The sequence below is a fragment of the Pseudopodoces humilis genome, chromosome 33, assembly GCF_049639895.1.
Source record: "Pseudopodoces humilis isolate 2021_Gansu_Grassland_sample_001 chromosome 33, ASM4963989v1, whole genome shotgun sequence".
NCBI lineage: Eukaryota > Metazoa > Chordata > Aves > Passeriformes > Paridae > Pseudopodoces > Pseudopodoces humilis.
This window is the reverse complement of record NC_142232.1, coordinates 809,494-828,592: the sequence shown is the minus strand read 5'-3', so window position 1 is coordinate 828,592 and position 19,099 is coordinate 809,494. Positions and strand designations below refer to the sequence as shown.

At 49.4% G+C, this 19,099-nt stretch overlaps 1 protein-coding gene across 1 annotated transcript; it reads left to right on the top strand.

Moving 5' to 3' along the window:
• Positions 1–2,555: 2,555 nt before the first annotated feature.
• LOC148182321 (serine/threonine-protein kinase PAK 3-like) lies at positions 2,556–18,548 on the top strand. Its single transcript, XM_088068926.1, has 15 exons — positions 2,556–3,986; positions 5,651–5,688; positions 6,132–6,263; positions 7,746–7,880; positions 8,153–8,497; positions 8,944–9,115; positions 9,398–9,607; positions 11,087–11,150; positions 11,846–11,894; positions 12,273–12,385; positions 12,978–13,095; positions 13,782–13,881; positions 14,346–14,542; positions 15,711–15,848; positions 16,965–18,548. Exons 1-15 carry the CDS (start codon positions 3,908–3,910, stop codon positions 17,046–17,048), a joined length of 1,974 nt encoding a protein of 657 aa, XP_087925052.1. The 5' UTR covers positions 2,556–3,907; the 3' UTR covers positions 17,049–18,548.
• Positions 18,549–19,099: the final 551 nt, after the last annotated feature.

Below are 19,099 nucleotides of genomic sequence, written 5' to 3'. Positions count from 1 at the left end.
GATGAACTGAGGATCCAGCAGAGAAGGGCAAGGCAGAGGGGAGAGGACTCAGCCAACCCTTCTCCTGCTCTCTCCTCCCCCAGGCTCCAGCTAAAGCAAGTCAGACTGGAAAGGATCCCACAAATGCTGTGTTCTCCTCCCTCTGAGCTTGGCTGGGGATCCTCAGCTTCAGCCTGGTGCAGTGGCTTAGATTCGCTAATTTGAGTTTTTTTGGCTAATGCACTAAGTAATGTGGTGGGTTTAGCGCTGGCTGAAATCTCCAGGGCACTTACTCATTTCTCGCTGTGAGATATGGATTAGGAGAAGGGCAAAACAGGCTTAAAACTTAGAAGGAATAAAGAAACCTTATTAATAGGACTACAAGAAATAAGAAACCAGAATAAAACCTCCAGAAACCTATTCTCTCCTCACCCAAGTTTTTCCTTTCTCAGCTGTAGATGTAGAGACAAAACTTGGGATGTTAATGCAGTACCAACTACACAACAGTCTTTTCATCAGTCTCTGTAGGGAGAGAAGTTTTCTTGTTTTCTTGTCTTTCCATGGAGAGCTCTCCACAAGAAAAGACTTTTCTCATGGCTTTTCATTTCTATGAATAGCAGCTGCCCAGGACAAAAGTCTGCCATCATGCCTTCCTCCCATTTCCATACCACTCTGAGGTGTGTTCATGGGCCATGAACTCAAGGGGTATTATTTTAAGGATGAGTTATTCAAGAGTTATTCTCTTCATCTGTCTTGGTGATCATCTCTGGGAACAGAAGTTTTCTTCTTCTCTCCCTGGGGACGAAGGGTCTTCATCAGCTCTCATCTCTCTCTCTCTGTTCAAGGGTCTCATGGGATCACAGCTACTCCACCACCTGCTTGGCTTCATCAATGGATACCTTTGCTCAGATTTACACTTTGAATCCTTCATTCCTCCCAATACTCTTTCATTAATGAAAGGAGTTATTTTTCAGAACATTATTATCCATCTCCATGGTCCTACCAAAAGACTATTCCAGCTTATTAAAGCATCTCCTCATTCTCCTTCCATCTGAGGCTTGACTCTTCCTCGTACTGACCTTGATGTTTGATGTTGTCTTTTACGTGTCGATCGCTCCCACTTTGCGCTCTCTGGAGAGGGGATGAAGTCTGCAGGTCTCATGAGTGTAGTGGAAGGGTTAAATGTGGCCCAAGGTGTGGCAGGCATTCCTGGTGTGGGATTTCAGCTCAGCAGCCGCTGGAAGGCAGGGGACGGTTTCCAGCTTGGAGCCGTCTGTGCCGGCCATGGCGGGGATGGGCGAGATGTCAGCAGCCGTGGCCCGGCCCAGCTTAGGGCCGGGGTCCCCCTGGGGAGGGCTTCAGCCACCCCACTGGAATGGGACTGGGAGGGCTTCCCGGGAGGGGCCACAGCAGAGCCCGGCCTGGCCTGGGGCCGGGGGAAGTCCCGCAGTCTCCATCCCCCCAGCCCAGAGCCACTGGGCTCCAGCCCAGCCCCCCCAGGCCACACAGGCCGCGGGGAGCGGGGCCAGCCACACCACAGCTCCAGTACCTTTCAGGGCTGCAAACAAAAAGAGACAACTTCCCCAGCTGGAGTTTTTAAAATGTGCTATTCACAAAGGTGATCTCACTTTTCAGTGCTGCAAAATGCTGTCAGTTCTCAGAACTGGCCGGCCATTGGCCTGATCTCAAGCAGAGAGAAACTCCCAGCAGCCTCTCTCAGAGAAATCACTTCTGTGGGTGTTTTCTGCTTTTTTCTCTAAAATGCCAAACCACCACAGCTGGCCTGCTGGGAAGGGGTTCGGTGCCCCCTCCCCACCCCTCGGAGGGCAGAAAGAAAGAGAGCTTCCCACGTTTCTTTCCTCTCTTAAATCTGTTGTCATCAAAGTGTTTCCAGCTTTTCTAATTGGCTTAGCAATGGGCCTTTTCTCAGAGCCAGCCAGTGATTGCTTTTGCCAGGCATGGAGAAAGCTTTTAGCAGCTCCTTTTAGCAGAAATAGCATTTCCATGGCTGGCTTCTTCCCTCCTCACCAAAATTTAACCCATGCAAAACCAACAAAACTGGCCACTGGTGGTCCTGGGGCAGGGGAACCTGCAGGCTTGGAGAAAACTTGAAGAATTTGTGTGGAGCCATTCCAAAATGTAATGTGGCTTCATATCTAGACACACAGCTAAAGCCCAGCTATTTCTCTATTCTTTTTCTTTTCAGCTTAGAGAGGAAGTCACAGGTGATGGGGCCTCTATTCCACATCTCTTGGGTCCCTGCCTCGTAGCTCCCAATTTGGATGAAAGTTACCCATTTGGTCCCACTGGCTTCCTCCTCCCACCATCTTCTACATCTTCCCCCATTCTTCTGTGACTTTCTTCTTCTCTTTCCTTATGACCATTGCAGCCTCATCTCTGTGGCTCACAAATGTGCCCAGGGGGGCTCCAGGGCTGAGGCACAGGCCCACATGCTTCTTTGAGATGCCCCAGCAGTGCTGCAGCAGGCTGATGGCTGTGCAGTTCCTTTGGCACAGGAACAGGCATTTTTGGGTTTAGTCAGAAGCATCAGTGGCCAAAAACCCAATTTCCTTTGCTTTAGTCCCATCTCAGAGCTCAGTTGTGGGGCAGGATGTGGGTGCTTGGGGCACTGCAGCGCATGAACGACACATGGTCCCCAGAGGTGGTATATCTGGAAACATTTATTACAAGTGTACATCACTTTTGTGCTGTTTTTCCTATTGGGTTAGAATAGTGTGAGCCTGGATAGCCAATAGTATAAATGTTCAGATGGCTGCTAATGAATAATAGACATGATCAATTCCCTATTAGCAACATCAGTTTTATTTCCCTAGGATAAGCACTTGTATAACAATTTCTTCTGCAAACTACTCTGCTTCTGCTACCTGTTACATTTTAGAAACTCTGTTCCATCCATCCTGCCTTGACCGAGGAGCAATCTTTGTTCTCTTATGACAAGTTCTCTTTGTTTTCTCTCTCCACAGGGCAGTCTTGGAGTTACTCTTGGATCTCTTCAACAACAGGGTTTGGCCCATTGTCAGGGTGTAAATAACCAGGGGTGGGACCACTGGTGCTGTGAAGTCGATTTATTGCTGGAATACATCAGAAAAGTTCTCAGTCTGAAGGCATGAGATTTTGGAGGAGTATAAGTGGGCCATAGCTCAAAGGTAGTCATGAGTTTCTTTGTTACACAGCAATATATCACATTTTGGCCCAATGGACAGCTGACATGGAGTTTATTATTACTTAATCACCTTTCACCTTTGCCAAGTTCTGCTGCACTGCGTCTGCTTTTCACCCAATACACTGCTAGCTCACCTACACACATGTGCTTCTTATGATAATATTTAGATTCATAGCTTACTCTATAAAATCACACAATTACAGTTGAAAACTCTCCACCATCTCACTCAATGCAGTTTTTTATTTACTTATGGCATATTCTTACTTGCAGCTATAGGAACATAAGCTTATGAATTCTCGACTCAACGTCTGTGAACCTTTAGCATTGCATGAACCCAAGCTCCTTCCAAGGCTGTAAATGAAACCCTTCAGTATCTGTGGAAGTTTCTGTCTTTCCCTTTCCCACAGCCCACCAAAGGATTTGTGACACTTTGTGACAGAGGAGAAGCTCCCAGGCAATTTTGTGTTTGCTGTAGGGAAGGTTGGGTTGCTCTGCATCAATTCCCAGAGCACCGCAGAGCATTGGCTTTGTGATGTCAGGGCATGGATGCCACATTGTCGTGGTGACATCCCAAGGTTGCCTTGGTGCACGCAAGGCCTCAGTGTCAGAGCAGCTCTTGGGCTTGCTCAGTGCAGGAGCATCCTCCTGCTTGAGGCGTTTGTCAGTGGGCAGCTGCACACTGACAGGAGCCTTGTTTGTTCCTGAGTTGGAGCACAGTGTGCAAACTGGCACAGCAGTGCTACAATGATTGAGCAGCTCGCTGCTGCCGTTTGCACCCTTTATGTCATCGGATATTCCGGCTATTACCTGACCAACCTGGCACGTAAGTAGAGGTTTTCCCTGGCTGGAACCTGAGCTGGCTTTTGTAGGTCTCCCTGCTCTTTCTTAGTGACCGGGTTGCTATTGAAACAGAAAGACCATGAGGATGCCACTGGTTTGGTAAAGCTGCTGTCAACACCTTCAGCAAAACACGGGGTGTCTGTAGCCAGGGGGCTGCGGGCAGCATTTGCAGGGGTTCTGTTCCCTCCACGGGAGAGCCTGTGGCAGCAGAGTCTGGCATTTCCTCACTTTGCTGGCTCAATCTCTTGGGGTGACTTTACTTTTAAGATAGCTCTGAGAGCTCGGGAAGTTGAAACTGCTGGAGGCTGATGGGAGTTTTTTCTCCTGACTAATTCCTGGCCATGTGTGAGAATTGGCAGCGGTTTGAACTATTGAGAAGTGAGATCAACCTGTGAACACCACCTTAAGATGTGAGGCCGGGAATTTCTTGCTCTCTTTGGTTTCTGGCTTCTGACGAGGTCACAGGGCTCTGTCTCGGCCTCCTCCCCCCCTCCAGGCCGGACAAGGCTGCAGAGGGCGGGGTGGGGGGAGAAACGGAGCCGGCCGGCCTGACTTGGTTTGCAGTTTCTGCCACTGAACTGAAACCTGACACCATCAACATCTGCAGCTTTAGCAAGATTTTAACTCTTTTACCACCTGCATGAGACTTGCAGATTAATCCTTTTTTTCCAGAGAGAGAGAGAGGGAGTGATCAACCATCAACCCATCAAAGAGAGTGAAGAAAAAAATTAAATTTAGAGGGGGAAGAGAAATAAGGAGATGCTTTAATAAGCTGAAATATTTTTCTGTTAAAGCTATGGAGATGGACAGTAGTGTTCTGAAAAAAAACTCCTTTAATTCATGACAGAGTATATTGGGAGGAATGGAGTGTTTCCAAGTGTGGATTTTGAGCAAATGATGAAGTAGTTGTGACACTGTGAGATGCTGGAACAGAGGGGGAGAAGTAATAGTTGAAGATTTGTGGCTTTTAGAAAGCAAAAAGAGAAAACTTCTGTTTCCAGGGGGGCTCACAAAAACAGATAAAGAGAACTTTTGCCTTTGAATAACTCATTCATAAAAATGACATCCCTAGACTCATGACCCATAACACACCTCAGAGTGATGGGAAATGGGAGGAGACAACTGATGGCAGATTTCCGGGCAGCTGGCATCAGAGAAATGGAAAGCTATGAAGAAAAATCGTTTTCTTGTGAAAAACTCCATAGATAGCAGAAGAAGACTTCTGTTTCTCTACAAAGACTGATGAAAAGACTCTAGCAGGAATTGGGACTGTTGTAAACACCAAAGTTCCAAAGTGTTTTTGTCTCCATGTTGTCATGTAAACAAGGGAATGGTTGGGTAGTGGGGGAGAAAAGGGTTGTTCTGGAAGTTTTATTCTGGTTTTTTATTCTTGCAGTTTTTGTTAATAAACTTTCTTTATTCCATTTAAGTTTTAAGCCTGTTTTGCTCTTGTTCTAATCCATATCTCACAGCAAGAAATAAGTAAGTTTTCTAGTGATTTTTTAGTTGCTGCTTTAAACCACACCAGTCAAGCAGGACACCTTGGAAAATGTAGACTGGGAGATCTTCTCAGATGCTGTTCTAAATAGGCCACGGTTCTCTCCAGTTTTCTCAAAGAATTTGGTTCATTTTCCTTGCCCACTGCAGGTCATCTGAGCCGTGTGTTCAGAGGTGCCGATCCTGAGGTGAGTCAGAAAGGAACATTTGATGTTCCTGGTGTTTCAGAATTGTGCAGGGAACTGTGAGCTTGGCCTGTGGCAGTAGAGTGCAGAGGGCCAGCTGGGTGGGCTGAAAGAAGATCCATTTCCATGTTTACAACAGCAATAGCAAAGGCATTGTTGGCTATTTCCTAATTTTCCATTGCAGAGCTTTAAAAGAACTCAAAGCTCAGATTTGCAGAGAGAACGTTGCTTGCTGATAGTAGCCAGGGTGAACTCTCTAATTCAGAGCTATTTGCAGTATGGCTGAATTAACCCATTTTAATTTAGTTGGAGAGACTTAGAATCCCATTGCTATCAAAGCTGATGATTTGTGCTTGGTAGAGCTGGTTGTGGAAATAGAGCTGAAGAGAAATAAGGTTCTAAATGATAGGTAGCTGCCTGTCCCTAACTCCACCATCTGTCCACAGAGCCCAGAAGCAAGAGCAGACTCTCCTGGGGCTCCCTCTGCTCCTGGAGAAGAGGCCAAAGAGGAGCAAAATGAGCAAAAGGACCACGAGCCTGCAGCTGTGGTCACAGCCCAGCCTGACCATCCCCAGACAGTAAGTGCCAGTGCTGGGTGGTGCTGTCTTTAGTGCAAGGCAGAGCTGCAAGTTTCTGAGCAGCCAGCACTTGCTGTTGCTGGCTGAGGATGCTGAGTGCTGGAGTCCTGCCAGCACCCAGCCATTCCCCCATCCCGTGGCAGCTGGAAATTGGGCTTTGAGCCGTCGTGCTGAGGCCCCAAAGCGCTGCTGCCTGCGGGTGAGCAGCTGGCTGCTTGGCTCAGGGAAGCTCTGTCTCTTGGCTTCTGCCAAGCCATGGCCAAGGGCTCACACGGCATTTCTGGGGCTCACAGGGCTTGGGCACTTTGCTTTCCCTTTTTGGAAACCTCTGGATGACCTGGAGAAGTGTTCTGCAGTTTCCTTGAGTAATTCTTCACTTCTGCAGAGTCTTTTAGGCCACCTGTCTTTTGGCTTTTGATAAGCTGCAAGGAGATGATTGTGTTGTCCATGAAGCTGTGGCCGGCCATTCTTGTCCTGTGTGGCCAAAGAAACAAACTGCGTAGTTCTGAACCCTTCTTCTGAGGCAAAATCCACAAGTGGCAAGTTCCTGTTGATACGTTTTGTGGTGAAGTCTGCAGCTTTGGAAACTGCATTGGAGCCTAGTGTGGGGGCAAAGCTGCAAGTCCTTGAGTGCTGTCTTGTGTTGCTAAGAACCCCTTTAGAGATGGTTGTTTTTTCTCCTTAGAGCTGTTTTCCTCCTCCTGCCTCTTCTGTCCTGACACTCCCTGTTTAACCTATAAATTTCTGCCTGTCCTAGTGAGGTGGGACAATTCCATGGTTTAGGTGGTTTTTGCTGACTTTGGTCATACATGCATTACATGACACATGGCTTCCTTCATTGGCATCCCTAGGGCTGTGTCAATTAATTTGTTGCTGGGGCCTTTTGAGGATCTCTGTCACTGCCACTCAGAATTCTCAGCTGACAAAAGAGGGAGGAGAAACACCTTGGTCCTCTTCCATATCCTGAGGTGGCCATAGAGGCTCTCTGACCTGCAGCAGAGGATCAAATTGCACACATCCTTGTCTCCTGAATGAGCAGGATTTCTAACAAGAGTGTAGATGTCAGAAGGGCAGGAGTGGCAGTGCAGGCCTGAAAAGAACATGAACTCCAGCAGTGTCTCTCCCAAGGGGTGAGCTCACCCAGGAAGCCCCTGCAGAGCCAGGATGGAGCTGTGGGACAGGGCTGGCTGTCAGTCACTATGGAGAGACAAGCAGGACACAGCAGAAGGGGAGGGAGGCCCTGGAGAAATGCCCCACATTTCCTGTCAGCTGCCCAAGAGTCTGTTGGAGATTCAGTGCCAGATGGGCCCTGATTGCACTGCCAGGGTCACTTTGGAATCTGTGCTTCCCCACGGGCAGAGAACAAGGCAGGAGAGCAGCAGCACAGAGCTTTGGGAACGTGGGAGCCCATCAGTCTTTGAGTCTTGGCCCACAAATGTTGTATGAGAAGCTGAAGCCCATCTTCTCTTGCTTTCTCTGCAGGTCCTTCCAGAGAAAGAGCAGGAGCAGATTGTTTTCTCAGGGAGGCCGTGCCAGACTGAGGGAGAGCTGTTCCCAGCCCAAGAGCAGGAAGAGCAGCTGGGGCAGCAGGTGGAAGAGCCACTGGAGAATGGCCAGGTAAGCCTGACTCAGCAGGGGACAGAGTGAAGGGCAGGAAGAGGGGCATAAAACGCAGCTCTTGGGACTGAGCAGGCCACGAGTGCCAGAGGCCCTGAAAGCAAAGAGCCTCTGCAGAGATCAGCAGCGGGACAGGAGGTTACAGTGGAAGCAGAGGTGGGTAGGGAAGCAGAAAGAAGTGACTGAATGAGTGTGATTTTGAGGCTGAAACTGAGGAAGAAGCTGAGCCTGATGGCAGCTCCCAGGCACTTGCTCTCCATTTGTGTGTACAGAACATCAAGGCAGAGCCCCAAGCAGAGCTGCCCGAAGCTCAGAGGGCCATCATGGCAGTGAAGAGGAGGCACGAGGAAGACAGGAGAAACATCCAGGAGGAGATGGATCTCCACTGGCAGAGAGGAAATCAACAAAACCAGGTGAGTGAAAGAGTGGCAGACACTCCACTCACAGAAATTCCTCTCTGTCGTTCCTCACAGGCCTCCGATGAGGAGCTGCTGGCAGAGCTGCAGGAAACTGAGGCTAGGATCAGGGCAAGGGAGAAGAGGCTGGAGGAAGAAAAGAGAATCATCGAAGAGAAGTTTCATCTCCTCATTCAGAAGCAAGAGGCTCTAGAAAATCGAGTGAGTGAAAGAGCGATAGGCACAGCAGTCACTGCAGTCTGGTGCTTTCTGCCCTTCTTGCCTTTCCTCTGCAGAGCAGCAGGGGGGTGGGCTGATGCCTCTCAGTGCCATCCTGCTGTAGTGTCTATCCCAGCTGCTTGGAAGGACATTTCCTGCTGGGCTCAATCTCAGCTGCTGCCCTGGACAGTGGCACCAGTCATTTGCCCCTTTTGCCAGCACTCATCTCAAGGGATTCCTGCTGGCCTGCTCCTGCTCTCCTTGTTTCTTCAGGGCTTTTTGCAAGTGAACACAGTCCCCCAGATAGATTTGGAATACAAGCTGCAAGCTGTCTGTATCCCTTGGTGAATCTGCTGCTGTCCTGCTCTTTCCCTTTGCTCACAGTCAATGAGCCTTGGCAGACAGGGACAAGCTGTGCTCTCTGACTGCTTTGTTCTGTTTGACTTGAGGTGGACGTGTTGATATCTCACCTGGCAGCCTGCGAAGGCTTCCAGCAAATGCCTGCTGATGAAGAGCCCCAAGGTCGGCGGGAGGCACAGGTACTGTCCCAAGCACAAGTGCTGCAGGCTGAGCACCTTCTGAAGATGGTGCAGGAAAAGAGGACTGAGGGGGAGGAGCTCCAACATTAGAACAAGGAGCTGCAAATGTGTCTGCAGCCCTTGGAGGGGGAAAGGGATCCTTGGGAGGAAGTGGAATGGTCGTTGTTGCAGTCATCCTTCAGAAAATCCAGGAAAATGGAATATGAAACTGGCCATGAACTTGATTAAAACCAACCTTGGGTTTTGACCATTTGGTTTCAGAAGTGGGCATCCAAAAAATCCAGTTGATGAGCTTTGCATGTGGCTAACAGCAACTTCCTAAGGGCTTGCATTTGAAAAGGGAACTCGGGGTAATCTCTGCCAGCCAGCTTTCTGACACAAACTCCTTTCTTCTCTCAGCTCTCCACAGGCTCTTCCATTGAATCTGCTGCAGCAGCAGCAGCAGCAGCAGCATCTAAAGGAGCCTTTGTTCCCCAAGCTGAGCAGTGGAGCCCGGGCAGTTTGTCCATTTCCAGCAGTGACACATCTGCTGCTCAGCTCCAGGAGAGCCAGGGAGACTTCCTGGAGCAACTGAGTACGTCTGGTGTATTTCTTGTCTGAGGGACAGTGTATTGTGTGCACGTGCCAGCAGAGCTGTAGCAAATGATCCTCCTCCCTTTGGTGTCCCAGAGACATTTAGGACTCCCCACAGGAACTGCTGTGCTCTGAGGCAGCGAGAGAGCGCTCTGGGTGTTCCTGCTGCCTCTGAGGGCAGCTTGGACTGGCTCGGCTTTGCCTGGGATTCCCTTGCCACTAAAGGCAGAAGCAGGAATTGTTCTTGGATCAGCAGAAGGCTGTGGCCTAGCAAATGATCTATGCAAGTCCTGTGTGCTAGTGGCCAAACTGAACAGAATATTTGATTCCTAAATTCTCCTTAGACTCCAGACTCCCCATCAGTCGTCAGAACCAAAAGACTTCAGAGAAATTGATTGGTTTTGGGGTTTTGTGTTTTTGTTGTGGTTCCGTTTTTAGTTTCTAGTTTTATCCTTTTTTGGTTTTGCATTTGGGGTTTTTTGGTAGAGTTTGTTTTTTCTCCATCCTGAAAGAGCTGTTCTGCCCCATGTGTCCTATTGGTGTCATTTTTATGAGCGTTCTTCTTGCCTCTACTACATCTACAAGGTTTTTATGAGAATGCTGTATTTTTGTCAGTGAGGACTCCTTTGCAAGAACATCAGGTGACAGCAGAAACAGAGAGCAAGAGATGTTTTCATTGGGCCCACAATGAAGAAACAGATACTTGTATAACAATCTGTAATTAATATCCTAGTTTTATTTTTATAAAGATGTGTCCAAGAGACACATGGACGTGGTGTGATCAGATAAAACAGCACTGCAGGCATTTCTCAGGAGCGAGCCTGCAGCCCCTGTGCTGTGTATTCCTCAGATCCATGGCACTTTTTCATACCTGATTCCCAGTCATTCCCATGACTCTTAGAATCCTACCTATTGGCCCAAGCCCTGCTCAGATCAGTCTCTGGGAAAACACATCAAGCCCTCTGTGATTCTGCAGCACAACCCATTTAATCTGCTTCTTGCCCATAACAGCTGCCAGTGCTGTGCTCTCAGAAAAGACCTGGTGGGGCTGAGAAAAGATCCCAGCTGATTTGGTGTCTACCTTCACCTGCTGGGACAAAAAAGGGCCTTGATCTGCACCTGGGTGTGTCTGATCTCCAAGGCAATGCTGTTGTGTCCTGAACGGGGGCCACAGCTTGTCAGGGGCTCAGGCTGGCTGTGTCTTCTTGCCATTGCTTGTCAGTGCTCATGCTTGGCCTTTGCCAGCCTTGTGCTGTGCCCTGCTGTGCTCTCTGCGCTTCATTTCCTTCCAAGGACTGGACAAAATCAGTCTCTCTGCTGCCCATTTGTACTGCACAACTGCCTGTCTTGTTGCTGCTGTGCTTGCTGCCCAGCTGACCACAGAGGGTTCAGAGCCCCAGACAGCGGGGCTGCCTTTGGCATCTCCTGCAAGTTAGGATCTCTGCCTGAAAGTGAGCATCTTGCATTTTGTTTCCCTCAGGGAGAATGGTGAACAAGGAAAATCCCGTCACAAAATACATTGAACTGGAAAGTCTTGGCAGCGGGTGAGTCCAACCACAGTTACTTCTACACAGCCATGGGCCAGGTGTTTCCCTGGTGGAATATCCATCAAGTGGGAAGTCAGACAAGTTGTCCACATGTTTAGACAGCGGGCTTAGTCTGCCCCATCTCTCAGTACTGGCCAGAATTTGTCAAGTGTGCTCAGAAGGCATTGTCAAAGACATCTCCATGCTGCCAAGGTCTTGCCTGCAGCAAGGAACAGAACCTGGTAAATCTGCTTGTCTCTCAAGTGTGGGACAACTCGGGGTTCATTTCCTTCGCATTTTTGGATGTCTCCAAATCATCTGGCCACACTAATGAAAGGAGAAGAATCTTGCTTGCCTGAAAGCACAACCTACCCCCGATGAGAGCTGTCAGATAACAGTTCTCAGGAACATTTCTTTCCAAGAGTTTGCTAAAGAAATACTCCGTGCTCAGGATTAGAATTGCACAGTTTAGAAGCTGATACCTGAGATGAAGGAATAAGCTGCCTTTTGGAGCTGAGGCAGTAAAGCCCAACGCTTCAGGAACAGGCCCAGTGCCCATGCACTTGAGGGGAAAATGCATCATCTGCCTTCTGGCAGACCCCTCCTGCAACCTGCAGCTTTTAGGCATTTACAGCAGAGCTCTCCTGTCTGGACTGGCTTTCAGTGCAAGATCTAAATGGCTTCTCCTTTCTTTGCTGCTGTTTTGTTTCTAGGGGTTTTGGAGAGGTTTCCAGAGCACTTGACACTGCCACAGGAGGAGAGGTAAATGTCAACAGCCCCTGCAGCCTCTGCTGCTCTCCAGGCCTTTCCCCACTGCTGACAGCTGTGGCTGGAGCTTTGAGTAGAGCTGTGCTGAAAAGGCACAAGAAGCACAGACTGGAGCCAGCCTGCAAATTGCACTTGGAACAGGCTTTGTGGACAAGGCAAATCGTCAGTGGCCACGTGTCCTGTAACTGGCCCCCAAGGGAGCAGAGAAATGGGCTGTTGGAATGTCACTTCCTAATTACTCCAATGATGAGGTCTAATCACAAGGCACTTTGGCACAGCTTGGCTGTGCCATTCCAAAATCACTTGCTCCATGTGTGTTGTGGTCTCATGCCACCAATTTTCTCAAATTACTCCTTTGCAATGTCCTTTGAGGTGGCCATAAAGAAAATAAGTGTGCAAGGAGTGAGGAGGAAGATACTAACCATGAATGAAATCAGGATCATGGAGAGTAATAGGAGTCCCAGGGTCGTGAATTACTTAGCCAGGTGAGTGGTCACGGTCCTATCCCTTGAATGTTTGTTTACATACTACAAGCATGAGAGCTTAAAAACCCACTTTGGTCAGTGGCAGGAAATAGAGCTGTTAATTATTATTTCTCTACTTATCTCCAATGGATGGGAAGAGACTGCATTTTGTCTGCATGAATCCACCCTGGCCAATGCAGACTGAAAATTGTTCAAAAACCTGCATCAGCCCTATCTTAAGAATTCAATACCTTCTAAGTTCATTGCCTCCACAGTTCTTTGGGATTGAGTTTTTCAAGTTTCTTAAATGCTGATGAACCATCCAAGAGAGGATTGCCCTTGCATTGTTGCCCCTCTTTTCCATTGCTGTGCATGCCAGGAAGACTAGGTGCTTATTTCCAGAAATGCCATGCGTGACAGGTTTTTTATCTGGGCTCTTCCTAACCTGCCTTTCTCCTTGAGACAGCACAGACTGCAAACACTGCACAGCCTAGAGGCAATGTCTATTCCTTTTCTTCTGCCCTTGTCTCAAAGGGACCCAGAAACAAGACTCAAGCAAAAAACCAACCTAGCCGTGCATGTTCACCTGCATGGCCTTGTTTCCTTTTTTCAGCTACCTTGTGCATGAGGAACTCTGGCTGGTGATGGAGTACATGGACGGAGGCACTCTGAGAGATCTCATCGACGAGACTCAAATGTCTGAAGAAGAGATTGCAGCTGTCAGTCGGGAGGTCAGGGATCCCATCTGTGCTTCCAAGGCCTTGAGCTGCATTGTCTGGGAAACAGGGGCTCAGAACGGGAGGGATTTCATGGGCCAAGCTTGGTTTCTGTGTTGCTGCTAGGCTATGGGCAAGCAAGAGCATCTCAAGTGAACTGTCTGCCAGTGCCCCTACACTCACTGGACTCACTTCCTCTACTCTTATCCCCTGCTCTTGTATTCTAGCTCTGTCTCTTGCATTGGCATTTGCAGTTCTCCACCTTGCCTAGCTAAACTTTTGCCTGTCTGCACTACATTCCTTGTCTCTAAAGCAAAGGTGTGGTGGCAGGATTTGAAACCAACAGGAAAGAAAAAAAGAGAGACTAATTTCTTTTAGTCCTCAGCTGAAAAGGATAGTAGTGCAGCCCAAATGCTGTTTGCTTCTGAGCACCTGCACTGCAGCTGCAGTCACCCTGGCTGGTTTGCAGGGGACAGTCTACAGCAGCAGTTGCTGGTGCTCTTTCAAAAGCTGACATGCCTTTCCTGAGAAAGGTGCTGCTCTGCTACTGTTGGAGCAGCAGGCTCTTGCTCTCAATGGCGCTGTGTTCTGCCATTCCTCCCCATTCCCCTGCAAAGGGAACCTTCCACAGCTGTTTCCTTTCTTGTGGGACGAACTCACATCACTCCTTTTTGCCCCCCTGGTTCTGTTTTCTCTCTCAGTGCCTGCAAGGACTGGATTTTCTTCACTCCAACCACGTGATCCATCGAGATGTGAAGAGCAACAACATCCTGCTCAGAACCGACGGCTCTGTCAAGCTGGGTCAGTGTATTCTTGCTCAGCTTCAGCCTTCCAGGAATGGGGGGTGTGGGGCTGCTTTCAGTGACTGCCAGCTCCCCAAAAATGCTGCTGCTGGCAGTGCAGGGGTCCCCCCTGCTGTGGGCTGAAGGCACAGTTGCAGTGTGCACACAGCTATGACAAGGAACCACAAGCAGCCAAGAGTGCTATTGCTCTGTGTGTGTCTGTGTGTGTTCCTTCCAGAGGGAGGGAGCTACAATCTAAACCTTCAGGGGAACAAAAGGCACTGCTGGAGGAAGTGTAAAAAATGGGGGGATGTTTGAAGTAGCCAATTCATATTGCCTTGGCTAAAGCCCCAAGGAAACAGAGCAGGGAGTGTTGTCCAGGAAATTCAACTGCACATTCTCAAACTTCTACTGGGGAATTCTTTGCCTTGGTTTCCTAATTGACAGTATCAAAATTAAAACAGTATTTTGCTTTCTCCTCAGCTGATTTTGGCCTTTCTGCTCAGCTCACCCCTGAGCACAATCAGCGGTGCTCGGTGACCGGGACTCCTTGGTGGATGGCACCTGAAGTGGTGAAGCGTCGACCATATGGCCCCAAAGTGGACGTGTGGTCTTTTGGAATTGTGGCAATTGAAATGGCCGAACAAAAAACTCCTTATGACAGTTTCACTGCTCGATCGGTAAGGAGCAAATACTCTCTGATCCCGCTGTCTTTCTCACCTGTCCCGTGTTCTCTGCTCACTGCACAAAATCCCATGGCCATCTGCTGGAAGTACTTCCACCAAGGCCCCTTCTACAAATGGCCCTGCAGCACATCAGCATCTGCTGTAGCTTTGGTTGCAGCAGTGGGGGAACTCAAGCCTTCCCTCGCCCAAACCATCTCCATTCTCAGGCAGCATTTTGCTTTGGCTTAGAAGTCGTTCCAGCTCTTTTGGCTGTGTAGATGGCCTGAAGAATAGGAAACAGCATCTCAGAGCTGCTGTTATCTTTCCAGAGATGAAGCAAAGAAACTCAAACCAAAGCAAGCTGGAGCCTGGTGATGGGGAGAGCCTGCCAAAACCTCCTCTTTGTTTCCTGGCACTTTCTGGGATGGGCACAGCGTTAATGCATTGACTTGAGAATCCAACGAGCACAGGGTTACCACAGGGATGACACTTCTGATTTCACCATGAATATTTTCCTTTTGCCACTTAAGGGAACCTGAAATTTTCAGAGTGCTGAGAGACAGAGCTGCAGGTGGCTCCTGTGTGCCCAAACAGGCATTTTCAACCCAATACATTTGTGGAGGCATCTGAATGTGTCTGTGTTGGAAATGAGATTCCAAATGTTTGTTTCCTTCCCTGAGGAACACCTGCTGCATTTCCTTTCTTTTCTTCCAATTACCATCGTTTTCAAGAACAGGACAAAAAGCCTGACGTGTTTTGTTTTATGGCAGCTGTGCTTAAGGGACCAACAAGCACTGCAGAGATGCTTTTCATATAAGAATCCTTGGAAATAGTAGAGTTAGTTAGAATAGCAAAATCCCTCTTCCAAAAAGGCTGCCAAGCTGCTGGGAATCCTCCGAGAAGGAAACATGTATTTGCTGATGTAGTTGCCACTAACTAGATCAGGCAATGAAATCAGCTGCCAAGGCAAGATCTGCTGGATGTTGGCAAAGCTGTGGCTTTGGGGCTTGGGTTTTTTCATGATACAGGAAAGTCGTCATCCAAATGCTACAGGAAAGTCATCTCTGCCTCTCTGCCAGGGCAAAAACTGCCACTGCAGAGTGGAGCTGAAACAATGGGCTCTGGGAGAGCAGTTCCAGATGGGAAAGAAGCAGGTGGAGCCTTGTGTTTCCTTTTTCTCCAGGCTAAATTCCACATAGCCACAGAAGGGACCCCACAGCTGCGGCAGCCCGAGCAATTCTCGCCTTTGCTGCGTGACTTCCTGAGCTGCTGCCTGCAGAAAGGCGAGGCGCAGCGCTGGTCTGCCAAGGAGCTGCTGCAGGTAAAATGCCAAAAGGGCTGCAGGTGAAACAGTGTCCGAGGGATGGGCTCCTCCTCCACTGAAATCCAAGGCATCAGATGAGCCCCCATCCTCCTCACTTCCAACCTTGGTGCTGTTCAGCTGACAGTGGGGAGCAATCCTAGACTGGGCTGGGCTGGCAGGGAGTGCTGGGTTTTAGCGCTGGCTAAAATCACCAGGGCACTTACTCATTTCTTGCTGGGAGCTATGGATTAGGAGAAGGGCAAAACAGGCTTCAAACTTCAAAGGAATAACAAATTTTATTATCAGGCCCACAAGAATAAGAAAGGTCTCATCGGTGCAGTGAAAGGGTTCAATCTCACCCAGGTCATGGCAGTCACGGTGTTGGATTTCAGGCTGTGCTGGGCCCCTCTCTCTGCCCGGGAGCCGCTGGGAGGGGAGGCTCGGCCTGGAGCCGTCGCTGCACGCCGGGGAGAGGGTTTAGTGTGGGCAAGATGTCAGCAGCCGTGGCCTGGCCCAGCCTGGGGCCGGGGTCCCGCAGCCTCCATCCCCCGCCCGGGAGCCGCTGGGGTCTGGCCCGGCCTCCCCCAGGAGCACAGGCCGTGGGCGAGCAGGGCCGGCCTCACCAGAGCTCCGTTACCTTCGGGCTCCGGAAGCAAAGAGGGCCAGTTCCCGGGCTGGTGGTTTTCAAAATGTGCATCATCACAGAGGCACATCTCATTTCTAAATGGTGCAAAATGTTGTCAGTTCTCAGAACTAGCCAGCCATTGGCCTGTCTCAGGCACAGAGGAAGCTCCCAGCAGCTTCTCTCAAAGAAATCACTTCCGTGTGGGGTTTCTTACTTCTTTCCCTAAATGTCAATTCATCTCAAACTAACACACAGGGACATGGAAAGGTCATCTAGTCTGTGTCCTGCAATGAGCAGGGACATCTTTCAAGAGATCAGGATACTCACACCTCAGATATTTCCAGGGGTGGGCCACCTACCAGCTCTTGGGGCAACCTGTGCCACTCTTGCCCCATGCTCCTGACCTACTCTGACTCAATCCCCTTTTCATTTAAAAAGTATTCCCCTGCCTTTGAAGCTCTTAGCTTGGAAAATCATGCTTTCTTGTTGTTTTCTTTTCCTTTCTGCAGCATCAATTTATAACATCGGCCATGCCTGGGTCCAGCTTGGCGCCACTCATTGCTGCAGTGAAGAAGTGGAAGGAGGAGACATGAATGCACCAATTAATTTAGAACTGTCTTCTCCATGACCAGCTTAGAGTAGGATTGTAGAGTAGGATTGTAGAGTAGGATTGTAGAGTAGGATTGTAGTGCAGGATGGTAGTGTAGGATTCTAGTGTAGGATTGTAGAGTAGGATTGTAAATAAAATTTCTAAAATCTCAACTCCTTTGGAACATTTCTCTCCTTCTGACCCTGTGAGAAAGCTCAACATTTCCTCCTGAATTGTCAGTGTTCTCTTAGAGGTGGAAAGTGACATTGATGGCTTCTTTGGTATGGTTTCAAAGTGGGGAAGGCTCCTCTTCATTCATCCTCTCCAGACCACACTGCCTTTGGAATATGGCCAACTGGCCAAGTTTTGCCCAGCTCTGGCATTTCTATTTGAGGCAGAAACAGCAATGGCATTTGCAGGAAAAACCAAAGGAGGAGCGGTGCAACGCAAACATCCTGTGCAGATGCAGGCTGTGCAGATGTGACTCGAGAACATTTGGGTTCCTGCCACTTGGATTTGTATCCCTAAGTGCAATCTCTTTGGCTGGAGGAGAGTCTGGCTGAAGAGAGAAAGCAGAAAGAGCAGTGAGGGTGCTGTGCAAGGTCTCCTGTGGTGCAGAGCTGTCAGCGACTGTGAGGTGAGAGCGGGCCCGGCCTTGGCCAGGCTGGAGCCCCAGCAGAGCCCTGGCAGAGCCCGGAGAAGCCTGAGCCTCGGCAGAGGCAGGCTGGAAGGAGGCCCTTGGAGCTGCAAGAGGCAGCAGCCTGGCCCTGGCTGCCTCTTGCTGGCACCAGGCAAATCCTGCGCTCTCAGAGCCAAGCTGGCAGCTGGCTGCTCCTGAGGGGAAGCGGCGCCGTGCTGGGCACAGCACACACTGGTGCCATGGGCTGTCTGGAGTCTGCACAGGAGGAGAGAAAGGCAAAGAGCAGCCCAGGGCTGCTGCCCTGCCTGACCATTCCTGCTCTTCTGCCGCCTGCCCTGGAACTGCTGGCAATGGTCAGCAGTGTGTGCAGCACTCTGGGCACAGGGGGAGGGAGCCGGGCTGCTCCGCAGGCTCCAGCACAGGGCAGTGTCCTTCAGGCACGGCATTTCTGCCAGGGGAACCGAGGCCAGCGTGAGGCACTGACAGCAAGTCAGGGCACATCTGCACCAGCCAGTGCCTCACACAGCTCTGGGACCAAGCGCCTGCAATCCTGGAGCTCTGCACTCAGCCACAGCAAAGGTGTGAAATGCAGAGGGTTTTGCAGAAATATTCAGGGGCACCAGGCCAGCCTGCTTGGTGCTCTCTGGGGCACAGCAAGCACTGTGCAATGCAGCTCGGAGCTGCTGGCAGAGAGGGACTATGGGCATGTGCCTGAGGCTTGTTCTTGAGTAGTGATTTGGAAGGGAGCAGAAGTGTCTCAGTAGGCAATTTGTGTTTTCTTCATGAATTGCTGAATGAAAGACACAATGTGGCCTCACGCAGCAAGAGCACTTGCAGAACTTATTGACTATAAGTTTGTGTTGAATTCCCAGAAAAGTAAAGTGTTGAAGTGTAACAAATAGGGCTTTTGAATTCAGTTAGCTTCTGAGCCTTCATCCAAAATGACCAGCAGGAGGCTGACAACTACCTCATGCAGAGCCCTGCTACAAGGGCTTCCATAATAATGGAATTAGCAAATATGTTTTAAGAAAATAACTTAGGAAAGTAGAACGTGCCTATTAAGTTAAAAAAAGTTTAAAAACTTGTCCTGTGCAAAGAATGGACAAGTGAGTTTGTGGTGGAGCTTTTCCCCTCACTCCTGGCATTGAATAAACAAATCCCTGCTCTGTAGGCCCTACACTATGGAGTACTGTTTTCTTGACTATTTGTGCATCGTAATCACACTATGCTTTTCATTTTCTTCTTAGAACCTTCTAAGCATAAAGTGAGTAAGTCAGTGAGTTGTGTATTGATAGGGCCGAAGAAACATTTCCAAATGCCATCCCGGGAAAGGAAAGGACGCGAAACAGCGCTGGGGAAGAGCGTCCCTCGCACAGCCCTCAGAGCTGCCACCGTGCACAAGATGGCGGCCGGGG

Excerpts from the sequence above, each read along its gene's own strand:
- LOC148182321 (XM_088068926.1), top strand. The coding sequence starts at position 3,908 with ATGATTGAGCAGCTCGCTGCTGCCGTTTGCACCCTTTATGTCATCGGA. Across the intron at positions 5,689-6,131 it reads TCAGAGGTGCCGATCCTGAG|AGCCCAGAAGCAAGAGCAGA; the intron begins GTGAGTCAGAAA and ends ATCTGTCCACAG. Across the intron at positions 9,608-11,086 it reads AGACTTCCTGGAGCAACTGA|GGAGAATGGTGAACAAGGAA; the intron begins GTACGTCTGGTG and ends TGTTTCCCTCAG.